This window comes from Aspergillus tubingensis (genome assembly GCF_013340325.1).
Source record: "Aspergillus tubingensis WU-2223L DNA, scaffold_11, whole genome shotgun sequence".
Classification (NCBI taxonomy): Eukaryota; Fungi; Ascomycota; class Eurotiomycetes; order Eurotiales; family Aspergillaceae; genus Aspergillus; species Aspergillus tubingensis.
Genome location: NW_023336285.1, coordinates 332,110 through 351,074, shown reverse-complemented (window position 1 = coordinate 351,074; position 18,965 = coordinate 332,110). Strand labels below are relative to the sequence as shown.

The 18,965-nt window shown below is 51.2% G+C and overlaps 7 protein-coding genes across 7 annotated transcripts; 3 read left to right on the top strand and 4 right to left on the bottom strand.

Annotated features, from left to right (window-relative positions):
- Positions 1-212: 212 nt before the first annotated feature.
- On the bottom strand, positions 213-1,753 carry AtWU_09445 (clavaminate synthase-like protein; the record flags this gene model as incomplete). Its single annotated transcript, XM_035504551.1, has 3 exons — positions 213-1,390; positions 1,448-1,666; positions 1,720-1,753. The coding sequence occupies 3 exons, from the start codon at positions 1,751-1,753 to the stop codon at positions 213-215; spliced, it is 1,431 nt and encodes a 476-aa protein (XP_035360444.1).
- A 1,211-nt stretch (positions 1,754-2,964) lies between these two features.
- Positions 2,965-4,558, top strand: AtWU_09444 (sugar porter family MFS transporter; the record flags this gene model as incomplete). The annotated part of the gene is made up of 4 exons (XM_035504550.1): positions 2,965-3,043; positions 3,091-3,812; positions 3,898-4,230; positions 4,286-4,558. The coding sequence occupies 4 exons, from the start codon at positions 2,965-2,967 to the stop codon at positions 4,556-4,558; spliced, it is 1,407 nt and encodes a 468-aa protein (XP_035360443.1).
- A 1,313-nt stretch (positions 4,559-5,871) lies between these two features.
- AtWU_09443 (actin-related protein 2/3 complex subunit 3) lies at positions 5,872-6,851 on the bottom strand (the record flags this gene model as incomplete). Its single annotated transcript, XM_035504549.1, has 6 exons — positions 5,872-5,919; positions 5,973-6,051; positions 6,124-6,236; positions 6,332-6,606; positions 6,733-6,778; positions 6,846-6,851. 6 exons carry the CDS (start codon positions 6,849-6,851, stop codon positions 5,872-5,874), a joined length of 567 nt encoding a protein of 188 aa, XP_035360442.1.
- Positions 6,852-7,154: 303 nt separating this feature from the next.
- Positions 7,155-8,487, top strand: AtWU_09442 (replication factor C subunit 3; the record flags this gene model as incomplete). The annotated part of the gene is made up of 3 exons (XM_035504548.1): positions 7,155-7,291; positions 7,347-7,434; positions 7,504-8,487. 3 exons carry the CDS (start codon positions 7,155-7,157, stop codon positions 8,485-8,487), a joined length of 1,209 nt encoding a protein of 402 aa, XP_035360441.1.
- Positions 8,488-8,679: 192 nt separating this feature from the next.
- On the bottom strand, positions 8,680-10,478 carry trm6 (tRNA 1-methyladenosine methyltransferase subunit GCD10; the record flags this gene model as incomplete). Its single annotated transcript, XM_035504547.1, has 2 exons — positions 8,680-10,336; positions 10,393-10,478. The coding sequence occupies 2 exons, from the start codon at positions 10,476-10,478 to the stop codon at positions 8,680-8,682; spliced, it is 1,743 nt and encodes a 580-aa protein (XP_035360440.1).
- Positions 10,479-11,367: 889 nt separating this feature from the next.
- Positions 11,368-14,149, top strand: AtWU_09440 (DUF544 domain protein; the record flags this gene model as incomplete). Its single annotated transcript, XM_035504546.1, has 3 exons — positions 11,368-12,010; positions 12,062-12,960; positions 13,010-14,149. The coding sequence occupies 3 exons, from the start codon at positions 11,368-11,370 to the stop codon at positions 14,147-14,149; spliced, it is 2,682 nt and encodes an 893-aa protein (XP_035360439.1).
- Positions 14,150-15,368: 1,219 nt separating this feature from the next.
- On the bottom strand, positions 15,369-18,258 carry AtWU_09439 (putative DUF221 domain protein; the record flags this gene model as incomplete). The annotated part of the gene is made up of 6 exons (XM_035504545.1): positions 15,369-16,084; positions 16,140-16,538; positions 16,588-17,511; positions 17,570-17,862; positions 17,920-18,152; positions 18,211-18,258. 6 exons carry the CDS (start codon positions 18,256-18,258, stop codon positions 15,369-15,371), a joined length of 2,613 nt encoding a protein of 870 aa, XP_035360438.1.
- Positions 18,259-18,965: the final 707 nt, after the last annotated feature.

Below are 18,965 nucleotides of genomic sequence, written 5' to 3'. Positions count from 1 at the left end.
TCGAAGGCCACCCGAAAACAATATGAACCAATAATTATTACTACTTCCGACCGATATGGAGAATTTACAGCCTATACATATTTATATTGGGGCGAATGAGGCTTCTTTCTACCTTGCACTCCAATATTCTTTTCTAATGACCTGCGATACAAAGTCTGTGGCCTTTTCATAATGTGCGTGTGAAAGGAAATTATTGACACTGGCAGTAGCACCTAAAAGGCCGCCTGCAGAAGGTATTCCTTCGTTTCAGTCAGCTGACTGCAGCAGAAATTAGGCTTCAGCGAAGCCAGCTCCTCCATCTTATAGTTCCCTGTCGCAACAGCCACGACTGAGCAACCAGCTTGCTTCGCACATTCCACGTCAAGGGGTGTGTCTCCAACGACTAGAACGTCTTTTGCGCGTATATGAGAGCCAAAGCGGACCTTCAATTTTGAGAGGGAATCTTGAAACAATGATAGTCGATTATGGTGGCTGTCCCCGAATGACGAGATGTCAAGGTCGAATATGCTGGTGTCAACTCCCGCCCCGCGGAGTTTTAGCAACGCGTTGGGACGAGAATTGCCCGTAATGAGACCCAACTGGAACTTCGGTTGGCCGGAGTTCTCATTCTCCCTAATCAGCCAGCTGAGCATTTCCTGTGCGCCGGGGCATATCACCGATGGAAGACCCTTGGACAAAGAACGCTCCAGATACTGTGGGTGGAGTTTGAGGAATTCCTCCACCACCTGATCCTTCAGGGATACTTGGTGATAATCCAAAATGTCGTGCAGCAGGCCGAGATCAGTTCGTCCGTGCAAGTTGACCGGGGTGTTTGCATGATTGATGTCCTTTCCGACAATGTCGCTCACACAGGAATAATATGCGTCAATGCTGAGAGCCTCTGACCGACAGAGTGTGCCGTCAATGTCAAACAAGATTACCTTCTCGCTAGGTGGAGAGGAGGGCCTGACAAGGACTCGTAACAACTCCCGTGAACCAGTGAAGGAGGCTCGCCCATGCAGGTACCGGTGGTTATCTAGCACATAACCCTGACCGGGTCGCAGGGACACGAAATAGGCATGTTGATAGATGATATCCTGCAGCTTGGTGAAGCCAACAACCATAGATGCCGACATCTGGATGCCGTCATCGAACCGGAAGCGAAAGATTCCAGTCTCTTTGTCGACCATGGCCCGTGGCACGAACGTTCCATCATCGGCACGGAAGCTGGTGTGCTTTGAACTAGTGAATAGGTTGTACAGATCCTCATCATGTTGCCTAAGAGCGTTGAGGACATTCTGGCCGTCAACCAGCAATGACTCGCCCCCGGACTCTGACTGAGAACGGAGAGTTGACATCAAAATGCGCGGGGGCTCGTCCCATCCGCTGCGATCGGTATGGAAGAATAGCTCTGTGATCAGTACGTCAGTCTACGACCTGCTAAACTATTGTCGTTTTAAGGACGAACCTTCAGAGCTGTATCCCTTTCCCACCAAATCTGATGCAAATCGAATTCGACTTACACCACTGCCGGGTGTTTCCTCATTCCGCGGTCTCACGACTTGTCCCAGTTGGTGAGCAAGACCTACTAAGGCCTCTTCCTCACACCCCTCCACAAATGCTATACCATTATTGAAGACAGAGGCACGGATGGACTCGATGTCAGATGGGTCATAGAAGGTTGGGACTGGAATGGTACGTCAACTAGATGATAAGACTTTCAGTGAAAGACAAACATACCATTCGCACCCAGACCGCACTTTTTGATATCCATGGCTATAATCCGTTCAGAGGCTCTTTTCTCTCTGCTTTAAGTGTTCCTACAAACTGCTCGGTAGTGAAGGAACCAAGGCCCTTAAATACTTGGGGATTCCAGCTCGGCGATCCTCATGCATTCACTGGCATTACGATTTTCGCCGTCGTCAACACTGGAATCCCCTTGGTCCTTCACTGGCGAGACCATCTAGCTGTGGTTTTCGTCAGCGAAAAATTAGCCGACGGCAAGTGTTGCGTCAAATCCCGGTCAGTACACTTGTCTATACGAGGTAAATATTATGTCTGGGCCTCAGCTCGCGTGTGCGGATGACCTATAAAACTGTTTCCCTTTCAGGGCGCTTTATTGCGACAATGCAACATTGCATATTCGGGTTGCGTACCCTGGTCGCCGCTAGTTACATCGTGGACTACCCGGTGCGCCAATGTCTTCCTCGCGTTCCTACATGAGGCGCTGATCCCGATGCAATTAGTCGATAAACCCCTGCGTTTGGTGGTCTTTACTGACCGAGATGAGTAAGACCTGCTGTTGAAGGTATAGTTCTAGTCAGTCAGATGCGTGTTACCAGAACGGGTACGCATCTTCCTGGATTACGAGGCTCGTGGGTTGCACCCGCTTATTCCGCGTGGGACAATTGCATTTAAAATCGCATGTACGCAAGGAGACTGGCCCTGAAGACTCGCGAGACCGGCTCGGTGCCCAGCGATAGGTGTGACTGTGTACAGGGTTGGCCCATATGGCGAGCAGTGATCGGCATAAGCGCTAGAGACAGCATGCGAGTGAATGTAACCTCGACTTAGATTCAATTCGAGTCATTCCTAGGGATGATTGGTGGCTGGGCTGCACTACCTCCCCGCCTTTGGTGTCTCGGGCTGAAGCTGCAATCTAAATCCAACGGTGATCCCACCTCGCTGGGGCACTGATCTGACCGCTCGGAGTCGATCATGCTGCGCACAACATGCATATATTGCTGCACTATCCTATCAGAGTCAGTCTCAATTACAGGGGTATTAGTCCAGACCGCAAATGACTGTCCTCGCAACTCCGACGCCGGCGACCATTCTGTTGTCTAAGAGCAACTTAGGCGATGCTACCTTAGAGAGGGGGTGAATGAAGCCCATGCAAAAAGGAGGTCGCTTCAAATCGTCTTCTTCCTCAGTCAAAACATCTATTTCCGTCTCGCTCTCTTTCAACCGCACCAGTCTCATCCGATGGGTTCGCCCAAGGGGAAGGTTTTCCTCATTGCTGGCCATGTCGCCCTGGCCGGACTCTTGTATGGCCTGGACACAGGTCTGTTCACTTCCCTCACCCCATGGCCCCGAAACTCACACTTTCAGGTTCGATTGGTCCGATCACGCAAATGCCCCAATTTGAATCCTCTATTGGCCGATTATCGTCTACGCAGCAGGGTGTCTACGTCGCTTGTATCCTCCTTTCGTCATCCGCATCCTCTCTGACGAGTGGCCATGTCTCGGACCGCATCTCGAGAAAGTACGGAATTCTCATCGGCAGCCTGCTCTCACTGGCAGGGACCATAATATCCGCCTGCTCGCCTAATTTCGCTAGCCTGATCGTCGCCCGGCTGATTACCGGGGTCGGCATGGGCCAAGCCATTTCCGTCACCACCGTGTACCTGGTGGAGATAGCCCCTGCAGATGTGCGGGGCGTGGTGGCTTGCTCACTTCAGCTCTACGTGGTTTTTGGCATTATGGCGGGGTACTTTATCACCTATGGGACACAGTATCTCAATGGTAGCATGTCATGGAGGGTGCCGTTCATTATCCAGGCCATCATGGCTGCGGTGCTGTCGGTCGTGATGCTTATGCTGCCATTCTCGCCTCGGTGGCTGGCGCAGGTCGGCCGCAACGAAGATGCACGTCACGTTTTGCGTAAACTGCGCCCTGCATCTACGGTGGACGAGGAGCTACGGGAGATTCAGGACAGTCTGCAGTCTGACCAGCGGCGACCGACCGCTAGTATGGCGGAGATCTTTGGTCGGAAGTACATTGGTCGTACATCCCTTGGAGTGTTTCTGATGACTTTTCAGCAATTGACAGGGGTAAGTTCAGCTTCGTCCCACTTCCCTCCCAATGCGCTCATGGTTCTCGACCGGGCCTCCTGGACGCTGGACTAAATCACTACAGATCGACGTTGTCCTATACTATGCACCTATCCTTTTTCAACAAGCGGGTTTTACATCCACTAAGGCGTCCTTCCTGTCATCCGGCATCATCGGCATTGTGATGTTGGTCTTTACCATCCCCGCCCAGATCTGGGTAGACCGATGGGGACGTCGCAAGCCGTTGATCACTGGGGGATCAGCAATGTCCATCTGTTTCATCATTATTGGAGCACTGTACGCCCGTTACGGTCACACAACCCACGATGCCGTCACCCTCGAATCTCACTCTGCTCAATGGGCCGTGGTGGTGCTGATATTTATCTTTGTGGCAAACTTTTCCTGGTCGTGGGCGGTGGTGAGTACTGTTCTTCGAGCTGCACAGATTGATTTACTGATGTGGTTCTCTTTAGGTTGGCAAGATCTACGCCTCAGAGATTATTCCCACTCGACTCCGGGCAAAGGTATGTGCGGTAGAACTGCTTGCTAATTGGATTGTTAACTTTATCGTCACACTTACTGCCCCTTTGTTTCTGCATCGGTCTCCGTCAGGTCCGTATTTCTTGTATGGGTTCTCGACGCTTGTGGCGGTGGCGGTGTGTGTGCTGATGCCGGAGACGAAGGGGAAGAGCTTGGAGAGTATTGAGGAGTTGTTTGAGAAGGGCGGTGATAATGAAGCTGCATAGTTCGTTGTCTGCATTGCTGGTCGTGCTATTTAGACGCCTACATTTGTGACGGATGCATGTCTTAATGAAGCTGCTCACCATAAATTTATGGTTACTAGCGCTGCGACCCCACTGGTGGTTTAGATCATGCCAAAATTTTCATATGTTATATTCTACATCGCTAATTGGGGCTTACAGTGGGCAAATTATTGAAACAGGCTAGCTACCCCATTCACCTGATAATAGGTAGATACATGACCAGTTGTCAGCCCCATCAGTACTATTTACCTAGTTTCAGAGCCTCATCCATGCATTTACTCACACTAATCTCCAAGTCTTACACATCATAATCATTTACAAATCTATTCGCCATTGTCACCTGGCATCTGGATAGTTCATCCCACGCATAATGTATATATAGTAAGGGAATAGTATCCATCTAACAAATATATAACTTAGACTAGTAATTCCCGCTCAGAACTATCTAATATATACAAAAGACCCTCTTCCGCCCCTTCTACCCCGACTCATCATGCCGCTTTTGCCTGATCCTGACTCATGCGTCATGTAAAGGCCTGAGTGGCGGCTGAAATGCTTGGTAAGATTTGATATCGAAGAAGCCGGAGGATCTGAGCACCTCGTCATCTATCTGGTTGGACTATGCAGTGTCTAGTGGATAGGACCTGTGCCGAAACTCTTGTCAGAAATGAGCTGCGAGGTATGGAGTTATAGTATGTCCATGTGGACTGTAAAGCAGAGCGGTGCAAGAGGAGTATAGTAGAGGTTGAGGATCACATTTGGGTTGGGTTTGAGGTGGAGGGTGTGGTAGTTGTTATGTAACGGCTTGTTGTATTGGGGTTAGAGGGGGTTGAATAGGGGTGTTGTTGGTTGATGGTGCTGGTGCTGGTGTTTTGGGGGGCAAGTGGTGTGTGGTTGTGTAGTGATGGGGTTTGGGAGGGTCGTCTGTAAGAGAACGGGAGGGATGTTGTTCGACCGGGGTCAGAATACGGAAGCCAGTTCTAGGACATTTGGCTCCGGTCGAACAGGACCCTAGATATCATGATGATGGATCAACTGACTCTGGTCGAACAGGGGCCTTGTGGATCCCTTGCCAGCAGCAGAACTCTATATCTGCTTCTCTCTAACGTTTCGAGCAGTCATAGCTGATGACACCAACCAAGCACTCGGAGTCGGATCAAAACGCTTCAGATTCAAATATACACAGAGTAAAAATGACTAGACATGGACAACAGCTAAAAGTCCAGTTGAGAGTTTGTTCATACGCTGAGTTTGGCAGCAAAAACAAAAGCACATCCATCTATCAGTCATTCGCCTTAGAAGCTCTTTCCCATGAACTTTCTCTTGGCGAAGCTCAGCCACCACTATATCCTTGTTAGCCTAGATCCCTCCATGTTGGCAGGGTATGGAGATATACCTTGGAAGGCCCAACACCACCGGGGTATAACCGCGCATGCAACCGCATCGCAATTTCCTGCCTAACTTGCGAGAGGTACCTATTGCAATCCAGTCAGCACCATCCAACACACCAGCTCCGGTCGAAATGGACTGCTTGATATTTAACATACTGTCTCAATGTCTCCGCATCCTGGCGATCGCGGGGCGCCTCAAATGCCTGGTTCAGAGGGAAGGACACGTCACCGGGAATAGCGAAGTGGTCGAGCGCAACGTTGATCAACGCCTGCAAATGATACCCATTAGCACTTCACAATCACATCATTTATCACCATCACCAATCCGCTACAACCCCGCACAACCAGGGCAAGCAAAGCATACCTTCTCAGCCTCGCGCATCACCATACCGGGCTTCACCTTCCCCAAGCATTCACTGATGAACAGGGTACCATAGATAAGCATGCGATCGGCCGGCCCATTGATCTCGAAGTTACGGAACAGGACATTTGCGCGGAACAGGGAGAGGATCTCGTCGACGCAGTCGTAGGATTCGCTGTCGGCGGGCACATCGGTGGTGTCGGCGGTGGGCGGGAGCGGGGGGAGGGTGTATGCGGGGCCGCGGGTGCGAGTGCGGAGGGGGAGGATGGGGAAGTTTCCTATCAATGGGTGATTAGTTGGGTTGATGAGAGGGAGAGGTGGGTTGGAGTGGATGGTGTAGGTAGCTGTCGCTGTATGGGGGGTAGCTAGGTGGGTGTATGGCGGGGAGGTGAGTGCGGCCGTACCTATTACGGGGACATCCCGGTCCTCAAGGAAGATGGAGTGGTATGCCTGGTATGGGATTAGTCAATTTATCTGGGGGTATATATCGGAAGGGGAGGAGGAAAAGGAATAGTACCGGCATTGTGAGCTGCAGGGAAATATAATGGGTGGTGGTGGTCCTTAGAGCCGGTCTAAGGAAGGGAAATAGGTAGATACAATAGGGAGAGGGACGGAGGTGCATGTCATCACCCGTGCCAGTCCAGGAGCTGCCGCTGTCCTTCTCCTGGGCGGGGAGATTTTCCGGCCCGAGCCTCTTTACGCGCTACGCGTCTCTCGTGATTTCCGGATAGCTACAATTTCACCAGACTCCCATTTCTTTTGATATAATTGGAGCTCTGCATTATTATTTGGACATTGAGTGCATCGCTCCTCTGAAATACACATCATGTCCGACTACGAAGATTCAATGGACGTGGACGTCCCATCCAAGAACGCTATCCAATTCAGCTCCGACAACACAAATGGCAAGGCAAAGCGAGTAGCAGCTGATCTGCCCGTTGAAGCTCAAGATAACCTCCCCTGGTATATTCCCTCTCTTCACATAGGCAGAGTGCCATTCTCTAACGGAACAATATAGGGTAGAGAAATACCGTCCCAACACCCTAGAAGATGTATCCGGCCACCAAGACATCCTCGCAACAATCAACAAATTCGTCGAAGCAAACGTACACCCCCCATCCCCAATTCATCCCCTCAATGATATCTCTAATCTCACAAGTCTAACACCCTAACAGCGCCTCCCCCACCTCCTCCTCTACGGTCCCCCCGGAACCGGCAAAACATCCACCATCCTAGCCCTCGCGCGCCGAATCTACGGCGCAAAGAACATGCGCCAAATGGTCCTGGAACTCAACGCCAGTGACGACCGCGGTATCGACGTCGTCCGCGAACAAATCAAGACCTTCGCCAGCACAAAACAGATCTTCTCCATGGCACCGTCATCCACCTCCTCCACCTCCACCTCCTCCAACCTCGCCTCCTACAAACTCATCATCCTCGACGAAGCCGACGCCATGACGGCCACCGCGCAAATGGCCCTCCGTCGCATCATGGAAAAATACACCGCCAACACGCGCTTCTGCATCATCGCCAACTACACACACAAGCTCTCCCCCGCGCTCTTGTCCCGATGTACGCGGTTTCGCTTCAGTCCACTGAAAGAGGCGGATATCCGTGTATTAGTGGACCTTGTTATTGAGAAGGAAGAGGTGAATATTCAGCCGGAGGCGGTGGATAGTCTTGTTCGTCTGAGTAAGGGTGATATGCGACGGGCGTTGAATGTCCTGCAGGCTTGTTTTGCCAGTAGTATACCGTTGCCGATGAAGAATGCGCCCAAGGATCAGGATAAGGATCAGGATGCGAAGGGGAGGCCCGAGGCTGAGGTCATTACGAATGAGACGATTTATGATTGTATTGCTGCGCCTCATCCGTCGGATATTGAGGAGATTATGACGACGTTGTTGGCTACGAGTGATGTTACGTCCTGTTTGAGTACCATTAATACCCTCAAGGCCAATAAGGGCTTGGCGTTGGCGGATATTCTCGCGGCCCTGGGCGATCAGTTGCAGAGGTTGGAAGTGCCCGCGCAGACGAGGGTTACGTGGTTGGAAGGGTTGGCGGAGATTGAGTGGAGGTTGGCTGGGGGTGGATCGGAGGCGATGCAGACTGGTGGGTTGGTGGGTGTGGTGAGGAATGGGTGTGAGTTGATGGGAAAATAGATGTCTACGAAAGAAGATTATAATGTTATGATAAAGGTTAATTAGTATACCAGACAGTTCGGTTGAGCTGCCGGATGGATGTCTTCCTCATCGTTTCTGGATTCATTATCTCATGTTGTAGTGTGCACATGGTATACTTTTGAAGCCAATTTTCGGCTGTGTTACAGGTAGGGTTATTGAATCTAGGATAGGTCACGACGTCATCTCCACATCCCCGCTGCCCGTCTGCGTCTCAGTCGGTGTCTCCGTCTCCTTGGTCACCTTCCTCCTCTTCCGGCCTGAATTTCCAGCCGCTTCGATAATCTGCTGCGTCGGGATGACCCGGATGCCGTGGAAGATGTACCCTTCTGCACCACCACGTCCCGACATCAACGGATGTGTCCGTCCAGGCAGGACCTGCCAGACGCGTACTCGGGAGGTTTGCAGCGTCGGTGCAAGCAGCATGGTAGGGTCGACTGTGTATTCCTCCTCCAGTGCGGGGTGCATCTTGCCAGACTCATCCTGGCCGTCGGCCTGTTGCTGTTCTTGTAGCTCACGCTTCCGGGCGATGTAGGCGTTCTTGCGCGCTGTCGAGTACAAGTCCATTACCTCTGTCAACGGTTCAATGGTAGGCGAGTAGATAGTGATCGGTGCTGAGCCTCCCACCAATGGCACAGTGTATTTCAGGATGCTTGTCGGGCTCATGAGGGAAGCGATAATGAGGCCGTCAAAGCCGCCGGCACGAGCTTCGTCAACCACCCTGCGAACGCGCATCCACCGCCCGCGCTTGCGGTGGTAGGCGCTACGCTTGCTGGCCTTGTATGTGGCAAGTTCCTCTTCGGGTACTACCGACGGTTCCTCGGAGTAGATGTTGTCCGCGTTAGGGTCGAGCAGCTGCATGAAGGAGACGGTCTTGAGGTTTGTGTAGAGGGGATGTGTGTCGCTCGGACTATCTTGTTCGTAGCCGAAGTATTTCAGAAGACTTAGGTTGGGCTGTTTGTTGGCGTGGAGAAGGGTGATGGTATTTCCTGAAGCGGACATCTGTGGTCGACGGGGTGGGCGATGTGTGGTGGTCGTCGTGGTTTGCTCCTCTCCCTCTTGGGCTTTCTCTTCGCCGTCTTGGGGTTTCTCTGCCTCATCAGCTTCCGCCGCGGCAGGCCGCTCGATAGCATCCTGTTGTTCCTGGTCGTTCTCGCCATCGTGAGGATACAAAATTCCCATTCTCTCAGCCAAAGCTGCGACGACCAGACCGCCCGTATCATCGACAACGAGATAGCGACCATTCGGTTTTGAGGTGACAGTCTCGTCAAAAGAGGTACTACCACCGTGATGCACATTTCCCCAACACCCAATGAGGCCGATCAGTTCGTCGCGCAATTCCATAGTCCGCGCTGCATCCTTGTCCTCAAGCATGTAGTTCGTCAGGAGACTGACATCCAGAGGAATGACCGTGAACCGCTTCATGTACTTCTTCTCCTTCCGTAGCTTATACTTGGCCAGTGAGAATGCCGTCTTCTGATCCAAGGCCTGATGCGACTCGAGTAGCTTCGCGATGATTTCCCTGCCCGCTCCGGTACTTTCCTTCTTCAGCGCCAGAATCTCCTCTAGTGTTAGTTTTTGCGTTGACCGGTCGTCGATGGTTTCGCGGTTCGACCGCACCGGCGTGCCATCTTCATTGACCTCTACATCATCGCCGTCGCCTTCGCCCTCGGTAATGAGGGATTCCGCGTGAAGCTCTGCCGCCGATACGATGCGAAGGTAGGTGCTATCAGCTTGTCCCGGGGTCTCGTGGATCTCGAAGGTAAGGTAGAAAGGACGGCCAATGATTTGGTTAGCGGGGAAAGCACCGTATTTTCCTAGAGAGATTTGACTGCCCAACGTAGTTAGCTCGTGCAATTGTTAGGGGCTGGCAAGTCGCGCGCATACGTATTGGGGACGACCTTCTGGATCCTCGTCGCCTCGGAGGGGAGCTTGAAGGCGATGAATTGATTGGGTCGCACGTAGGAATGCATGATGCCGGGGATGCTTCAAGTGATATGTAATGGAATAAAGATCAGCGCATTCTATGCAAAGAAGAAGAGGTCAATTCAAGCGACCTGAGCCAATAACCCCACCAAAGTCGCAGTTTCTGGTTCCAATTGATTTCCGTTACTTTTTTCTGCGATAGCGCACGGACCCTCCATCACTGCGATAATGCACGGCTTATGTAATGAGTATAGCAACGGATCATCTATTCCTCCTCAGTTCCGTGATTATACGTCATTTTAATGTGGCGGTGCACAATACGCGGAGAGTGTGGCGGTGCCGGCGGGGCGTAACCATACAATACAGTAATCGCAGGCAGCCACATTGCGAATCCCCGCACCAAATAGCGGTAACAGCGGTAACGGGAGAACAGGCAGGGGTCCACCGCCAATCCCGAGCATCGATCGCATCCAATCCATTCATTCCGTCAGGGAATCCGGGTGCCTGTGACCCTCGACGGTCATTCCCGCCATTGTTGTTGACTTCGTGTGCCTTTCCTCCCTCAATTTTCACTTTTCATCTTCTTGTTGCCTAGGATCGTCCATTAATCCCCCCTGCAAAAGGCATGGCTGTGGCTGCTGCTTTCCTTCTCGCGTATACTGGCTAATCTTGATCTCCTCGTCTTTTCCGGAGCCACTGCCTGGTTACGTATACATCCCCGAGAGCTCCCAACCACGTCTGCGGCACTCTGGCGCCCATTCGTGCGTCAGACTGTCAAACTAGGCAATCTCACCTGTCATCAAAGGAAGCCTGTCGATCTAACTCTTCTGACTGGCTCCTTGACCGCACTTTATTGGCCCCCAAGCTTGTCCAACCCTCTTGTGATTCCCCCGTGAGCTCGGTAACCCCGGGCCTCGTACACTAAGATTCCACCTCATGGTCTTGCGAAAACGAGCTCCGCCACGCCTCAACAGCCTTCCTCAAGGTAATGACCGTACAGGGTCCCGTTTCACCAACTCCAAACTCTCTCCGACTTCCAAATCTCTCTCATCCTCGTCGCCAAAACGCCTGACTCGCCCGCGACGGGCTCAAAGCTCTCCCCAACCTCATCGGGTTGTTTCTCAGGAATCAGTCTTTTCCCCCGACCTCAATACCTCACCTGCTTTTGACCTCATGCCGTTGGAACAGGCGCAGAGGTCGCCAATCCGGAATTCGGCCGGGGACGGGTCGAATCCTTGGGCGGACGAGCTCACTGCGCGGTTCGGTTTGAATCACCAGGGTTCGGTTGGATCTGCTCAACAAATATCTAGTAGTCCTTCGCAAGGTATGGGGGTGGTGAACGGAAACGCATCAGACCAAGTTCCATCTACCTTTTTTCCTGGTGCTCAAGAGAGAGGTGCTGCGGAATGGCGATCTGACAGGGAGTACACGGGTCAAACACCGGTGCAGCTACAGTCGAACAACCCTTTCCTGAAACCGAAGTCGCCTGAACCAAATCCATGGCAAGATCGCAACTCTCACACCTCATATGGAGAGTCGTCCCTTTATCAGGACGGGGCCAGTGGACATCTCGGACAAGGTATGCACTGTCAATTATTGTCAATCTAGCAGCTTAGACTGACCCACTTAGATGAGGGATACATCCCGATGACAGCGCGCTTATCGCTCTTTGATCAGCCCGAGGACGAGACTCCCTGGGTTGGCGAACACTCCACTGCGATGCAACCCCCGGCATCTTCACAACCGTACGAATACCACGACCAGAGTCAATTATATACTGGCCAAGAAACTGGCATAATATATGGAACATCGAATGTGCCGGCTGCGCCTTATGCTAGTCAACAAACGTATCTTCAGCCAACCTCACCGCTACATGACGAGGGCAGGGAATCCCCGGCGAGGAGTATGAGTACTCCGGCGACTATATCCAGCAATACCACCGGGTCGTCTCACGTCTTGATTGAACTGGATGAAGCCCCTATTCCACCACCCAAAACAGATACTCCAAATGAAGCGCCCCAAAGCTACAACCTCAATTCGCCAGACGGCACACGGGAAGAGACCTTGCGACAGTACCCTAGTGACGCTCCACCATTGCCCGATCGCTCGAAAGGCCCCGGTGCTGTCTATACTCATTCAGCATTCAGTGGACCAATTTCGGAAGCCGAAGCCAAGCGACAGCAAGAACAGCGGTCAGAGACCTATTCGATCAGACACGTAAATTGGGCTGATACCACCGGCAAATTACGCGAATCACCTATCCTCGTACAGAACAAGAATGGACCGTGTCCTCTTCTGGCACTGGTTAATGCTCTTGTGCTACGTTCTACAATCCACGACTCGCAACCACCGATTGTGAGAGCTTTGCAGACTCGGGAACAAATCTCACTAGGGCTGTTGATCGAGGCACTCTTTGATGAATTAACAACACGGCTGGGGCCTGATGACGAGTTTCCGGACATTGAAGCTCTTAGTCGGTTTTTGACTATGCTGCATACCGGCATGAACGTCAATCCCCGGCTCACCTTGGTAAGTAGTTCGTACACGTGGGAATGGATGCAGCAGCTAATAAATGCAGGAATCTAATGATGCGCTGGGTACTTTCCTTGAGACCGAAGATATCCGTCTCTATGGAACATTTGGAGTTCCTTTGGTTCACGGTTGGGTTGCAGCTCCGTCTACAGATGCAGATGCAGCATTGGCCCGCGTGGGTCAGTATCACGAAGATATTCAGTTGCTCCCTTTTCGAAAGCAAGATTTGGAAGACCGCGTTATGCGAGGCAACGCATTGACGCCGGAGGAAGAACTCGTCATGAGTGATATTCAGACCATCCAAAAGTTCACAGAGTTCGAAAACGCGACTCAACTGAGCACTTTCGGCTTGAAGCATCTGGCGACGACCTTGCAGCCTGGGTCATTCTCGATCCTATTCCGCAACGATCATTTCTCAACGCTGTACAAACATCCTCAACTCGATCAGCTCTTTACCTTGGTCACCGATGCTGGTTATTCCAGTCACGCTGAGGTTGTATGGGAGAGTCTGGTCGACGTCAATGGTTCACAGGCTGGTTTCTTTTCCGGAGACTTTCGCCCTGTCAGCCATGACGCTCCTCCGCCTTCTGACCCATCGGGCCCAAGAACATCGAGCAACACCGGCCTGGCTCCCGGGCCACAGGAACAGCGTAACAGCGCCATGACTCCCCAGGAACAGGCTGATGCAGACTACGCCTACGCGCTCGCTCTTCAGTACCAGGAGGAGGAGCAGCGAGCCAATACCGCTCCCAATAGGGATTCAACCAACAGAAATCCTTCCCAGCGAGCTTCGGTCTCTCACCCGCCATCGGCCGGACTAGCACCCGGGGCAGCATACACTCGCAACCGTTCATCAAGCGCTGTAAACCCCAGCAGTGCTTCTTACGCCACAGTGGCATCTGGAAACCGCTCGTCCAGGCAGAGCCAACGTCCTGCCCGGTACTCCCAGTCTAATATACCAACCATCCGACCGACGGATGACGACGATGTTCCTCCGCCTTCATATGAGCAGGCCGCGAGGAGCCCAGTATACCCGTCACCCCAGCGAAGCCCCAACTTCACGGACTCTCCTAATGCGTCTACGTACCAAAGAAACCAACAGGGGAGACGACCTCCAGGTGTGCCTCTCACCACCGGACCCTCGGACCGCACGAGGGACCGACCCAAAGACTGCATCGTGATGTGAGCTTGCATTGCGAGATTAGACAGTCTACCCGTACTTTCGGGTCCCAAACGATGTACATGACTTTATGTATTTTATGTAACCGCCTAGCAGCCAGGCGGATTTAATGTCTTATCATGCCTTACTATGACGACTATCATTCACGAGCGCGACATGAGGCCACTATGGCCAGCGGGATTTATCTGGGTATTGGTTGTCTTTCTATTCCGGTAGATATATATCAGAGCAAATGGTACTTTTATCATGGATAATATGTTAAGTTCGATACCGAATATCTTCCCGTCATTCTCAGATCATGTGTATATTCAGTAAGAACAACTAGTAGTAGCTTTCAGATCAAAGCCCGGGTAAACCCCTTCATACTATTTTCAAGCCATGTTCTGCCATTGCATACTAGCAGTATCTACATACCATCATGCACTAAACGACATGATCATTCACACTCACCAAAACCCAGTCATATTTTTCAGTTCGGCTAAATACACAACTGCAACATACTACTTACTACAACTGACAATCCCATCTCGCTCATGGCGTCTTACTCAATAGCTAAGTAGACATTCAGATATCACTTGGAAGGAAATCACATGGATACTCCAATCTACTAGTAGTATATATATAAAAAACGCCTCATCAACAGCCCTCCACTAGCATCAACCAAGCGATCAAGATTGCTACTTTTTCCGTCCAGTAAGTTCCAATTTCTGACTAGATACTAAGTAAACACAACACTGAAAGATAATAGTACTTAAGCAATGCCCTAAATATAGAATAATAACTGAATCTCCGCTTAGCAACGGCAGTGGAACACTAAATATCGAGCATACTTCCGTTTCGGTCTGTTCTACTCCGTAAACATGAAGGCAATCGACCGTGTCTTAACGGAGGATCGAAGAATCGAAGATCTGCAAGGGATGGGGCCATATTATAAGCTTTGGGGGAGGGTGGAGCATTGTTTAAGTTTGGGGGCTGGGATATGGGGTGATGGGTAAGATGGGTGAGTGTCGGTGCGCGATACCCGAAAGTATATGATAGCGGGCAGCTTGAAATCTGGCTCATCCTAGATTATAGAAGTAGAATGCACAGTGACTAGTTTAGGGGTGTTATTTATTCATTACTATTATTCGGTTTTGTAGATAGATAGATAGTAGGTTAGATACATATCACAATCTTGTGGCTAAGTCAATTCAGCATTAAATCGTTAGTCATAAAGAAGAGTATGCTAATAAAGAATCTTTAACTCCCATAGCGGCAGCTTGGGGTCATATTTATCCCAGACAATCCTGTTTTTCTCGTTCAGATGAGCTCCCTCGTCGGTGATAGGGATGCACGGATCCGTATCCAGCACTTCCTGTTGGCTGAATCCCCATTTATCCCGCGGGATCCAGAGAGTCGGAGTGCGTGCGGTAATGCACGGCTCGTAGTAGGCCTTGTTCCTTTCTTCCTCTGTGTATCGGATCTCCACGTGGTCGCGGGGAACCTTTCCACGCAGTGCGGCGTAGTCGCGATAGAGATTCGGGTGGAACCATTTCCAGGCCGCTTCCCATTTCCCTACTTTGCGGGGGTTCAGGGCATCTGCTTCCGCTTTTGATAATTGCGATTCTTCTTCGACGTCGAGGTTGGCTGGGAGGAATGAGTATAACGGCTCCAGCGCATCGTTGAGGGATATATGGGCTAGGATGGTGAGGATGAGAAACAGGGCCATGATCACGAGTGGTCCGATGGCTCCTTTAATGGCGAAGAGTCCGATTAGGCAGATATCTGCGAGGTAGATGCCAGTCAAGAGGTGTTGGAGTGCGCGCGGGTAAACGAGGCCTCTGGTGTCGATGCGGAGATCGTAAACGAACAAGAAGTTGTACCGATATGCTTGGTATACGAGGTACAGTCCGACGAAGGCAAATCCCAAAATTAACGGAGCGATGCACGAGTAGGTGATTGCTGTGAATGCTATGTTAGACTTGGGGGAAAGTCTAGAACGGCAGATTGAACGTACCAATGACACCCATGTTTGTGAAAACAGGAAACACATTGCCCCATCCTACACCACTCAAAGCAGCCCATCGCTGGTATAGTCGTCGAGGGGTACGGTCGAAGAACGTCGTAATGAACTTGAAGATGACAGCCCCTGCAACTTGTACGACCGCCATGGAGCTCATGGTCAGGCCTTGAAGAAGAAAGTAGGATATATAGAAATTGGTCGCTTTTGGTAGGTTCTCCGCCAGAAGGTCCTTGGCCGATAGAGGGTCTTTGATGATCTGAGCTGTCGCAGCTGATGCCGCCGAAGTCAACGTAGTGACAAGGAAGACTTGCACAACCTGAAAACAAAAGTGTGCACTCTGAGTAAAAAGTTCCACACGCGACGTCGAAGGTACACCGGAGACTCTGGCGCAGGCTGTGTAGCGATTAGAAGCTGCGGGTTTTAAACTAGTGGGGAATCATACCTCGACAAATGATCGGAACCAGAGACATCAACATAGCGAGCGCAGCGGAAGGAAGTAGACCAGAGATGAGACCTAGGATAACCGACGGGAGCTTGTTGATGAAACCTAGGAACGGAATCATGCTAGTGAGATAAGTAATATTCGAGATCGTTCCGACCATGGCGGATGGGATAGACCAGAAAATAACGAGGGCAGCAAGGCCACCCTGAACCAAGAACCGACGTGCGATCCGCTGCCACCAGCTCAGGTTCAAAGCTGACCAGACAACCTCGTTGGGCGAGATACCAATATAACGAGGCGTCATGTGAAGTGGCTGGTGATGGGATACGGTTTGTAGAGCAACTTGCGCGTCCTTTTGTGTGGTAAATTCGATGAAGACGGCAGAAAGATTCTTCATTTCGCCATTTCGGTGCTTTTTCTGAAGAATAGAGATCTCCTCGATGACCTTTGCCAGCTCAGCGCGTAACCAACGGATTGTATCGACCTTTTTGCCGAGCAGTTTAACACGATGAGTTGGTCTCTTAATACCATGATATGTTGTAGAAGTGTTTGATTGACACTCTTCGCAGCTATCTGAATCCAGGCATGGCTTAGATAAGGCGATCCCCTTTTTGATGGCTTTCAGCCGCGCCGAATTCGCTGCTCGAATCAATTTCGTTTCGGCATGCTCCAGTTTATAGGCTAGCTTTGCTCTCTCCATGACCTTTTTGTCCAGGTCCTTGCACTCGGACGTGATCCAAATCCGGTTGATATTGTCTCCAAAGACTTGACGCAGCGTCTTTTCATTTTTATACTCGTCCGGTACTGACATGAATAGGACCGTTCTTGAAGAGATACGCTCCGCATAAGCCGGGGAGTTAAAGTATGCTTGGCGTAGGTTCGCATAGAAGATGCTCTCGCGAGTTACCACGAAGAACACGAAGGCTTCAACACAAAACATTAGTTAGTAGTGCCCAACCGATGTAGTGGAGAGTTCTCTCACTGAAATAGACAATTGCTATAATTGTGTGTGCATAGTAACGCTGCGTGTTTGTCACATTGCTGAAACTTAGAGCGTCCAGTTGGGTATTCCCTGCGCCACCAGTGGCATTAATTGGAAGCAAAATTGGCCAGGTTATAACGCAACCCGTGAAGCATGTGGCAGAAAGCACGCGTAGAAATCGGAGAAAAAGATACCCGTCCATGGAGGAATGCCGGAGGACCTGGGCATCGGAGATCTTCAGGAATTGGCCGAACCAATTGATAAACCCCGAAGGTAATCGTGGGGCTCGCTCACTATGCGCATTTTAGCAACATTCCTGGTGGAGTAGGGACGGACAATGATAAACGTACTGCTGGTGCCAACATGGCAGGTGAGTTCTCGGTGCGTACCATCGCAGCTGGGTTCGCCGGCAGATCAAGAAGAGGCCGAACCAGAACGCAGCGATCACCAACGCTGGAATCAGTGTGGTCAGAAACGCAGAAAGGGAAGTCGAGTCCCCTCCAAGGCCAAGATCGGACATGGCATCGGACGTCGTCGAGGACGCATTTCCTCGTGATGAACCGACATTAGGGTCATCTGGATTCTGGACCGACCTAGGGTTAACAACTTGCACGAGATGAGGTATACAGTCGGCTACATACGAGGAGATCCCGTGTAAACAGGACCTTGAGAGCTGCTGGGTAGGCCATGGTGGTTGTCTGTAAACTCAGACGGCCTTCGTCTGGCCACTCTTAGTGAAAAGCAGGCAAGGGCGTTCGATTAAGGGCGGCGGCATAGATAAGTAATATAGCTAGCCCTACTCCGTACAGATCCTGTTTATTCTGGGAAAAGGCCCCTGCCTCCACACAGTCGCGGATTCCATGGTGTGTAAATCACGAGCAAGAAACCTGTCGGACCTGTCACTCAAAGGTGTCAAGTGAAAACTACTACTGGTCCGGACAAGCTGAAGCATGCACTAGTGCTGTCTGACAGGGCTGTCATTGGACGACCAAGAAATCCAAATGTCTGGAATGTGCGAGTGTTTATCGTGGATTTTAATCAGCCATCACCAATCATGGTTCGCTTATGCGCCCTGCCCTCGGCGAGGACCACTGTACAGAAGTACTAAATTGCAATTCCGGGCACTTAGCAATTAAGCGACTAACCGACTGTAGGTTTTGATCCACTTGCCGTCGGGCACGGTGCGTGGACGGCGCTGGAACGCGGACGCAATCAATCTGGGTTATGGAGCAGTTACACACAGCATGTCGACCGGAAGCCAGGGGTCGAGAAATTTCACTTGCGAACCAGATCAAGCGTTCGGTCGGGACCCATGGAGGCATGGACACTGGACAACCCAAAAGTGCAAGTCGAGGCCAATGATAGTTTACAAACACCCCCTATTGCGGAACGCGCA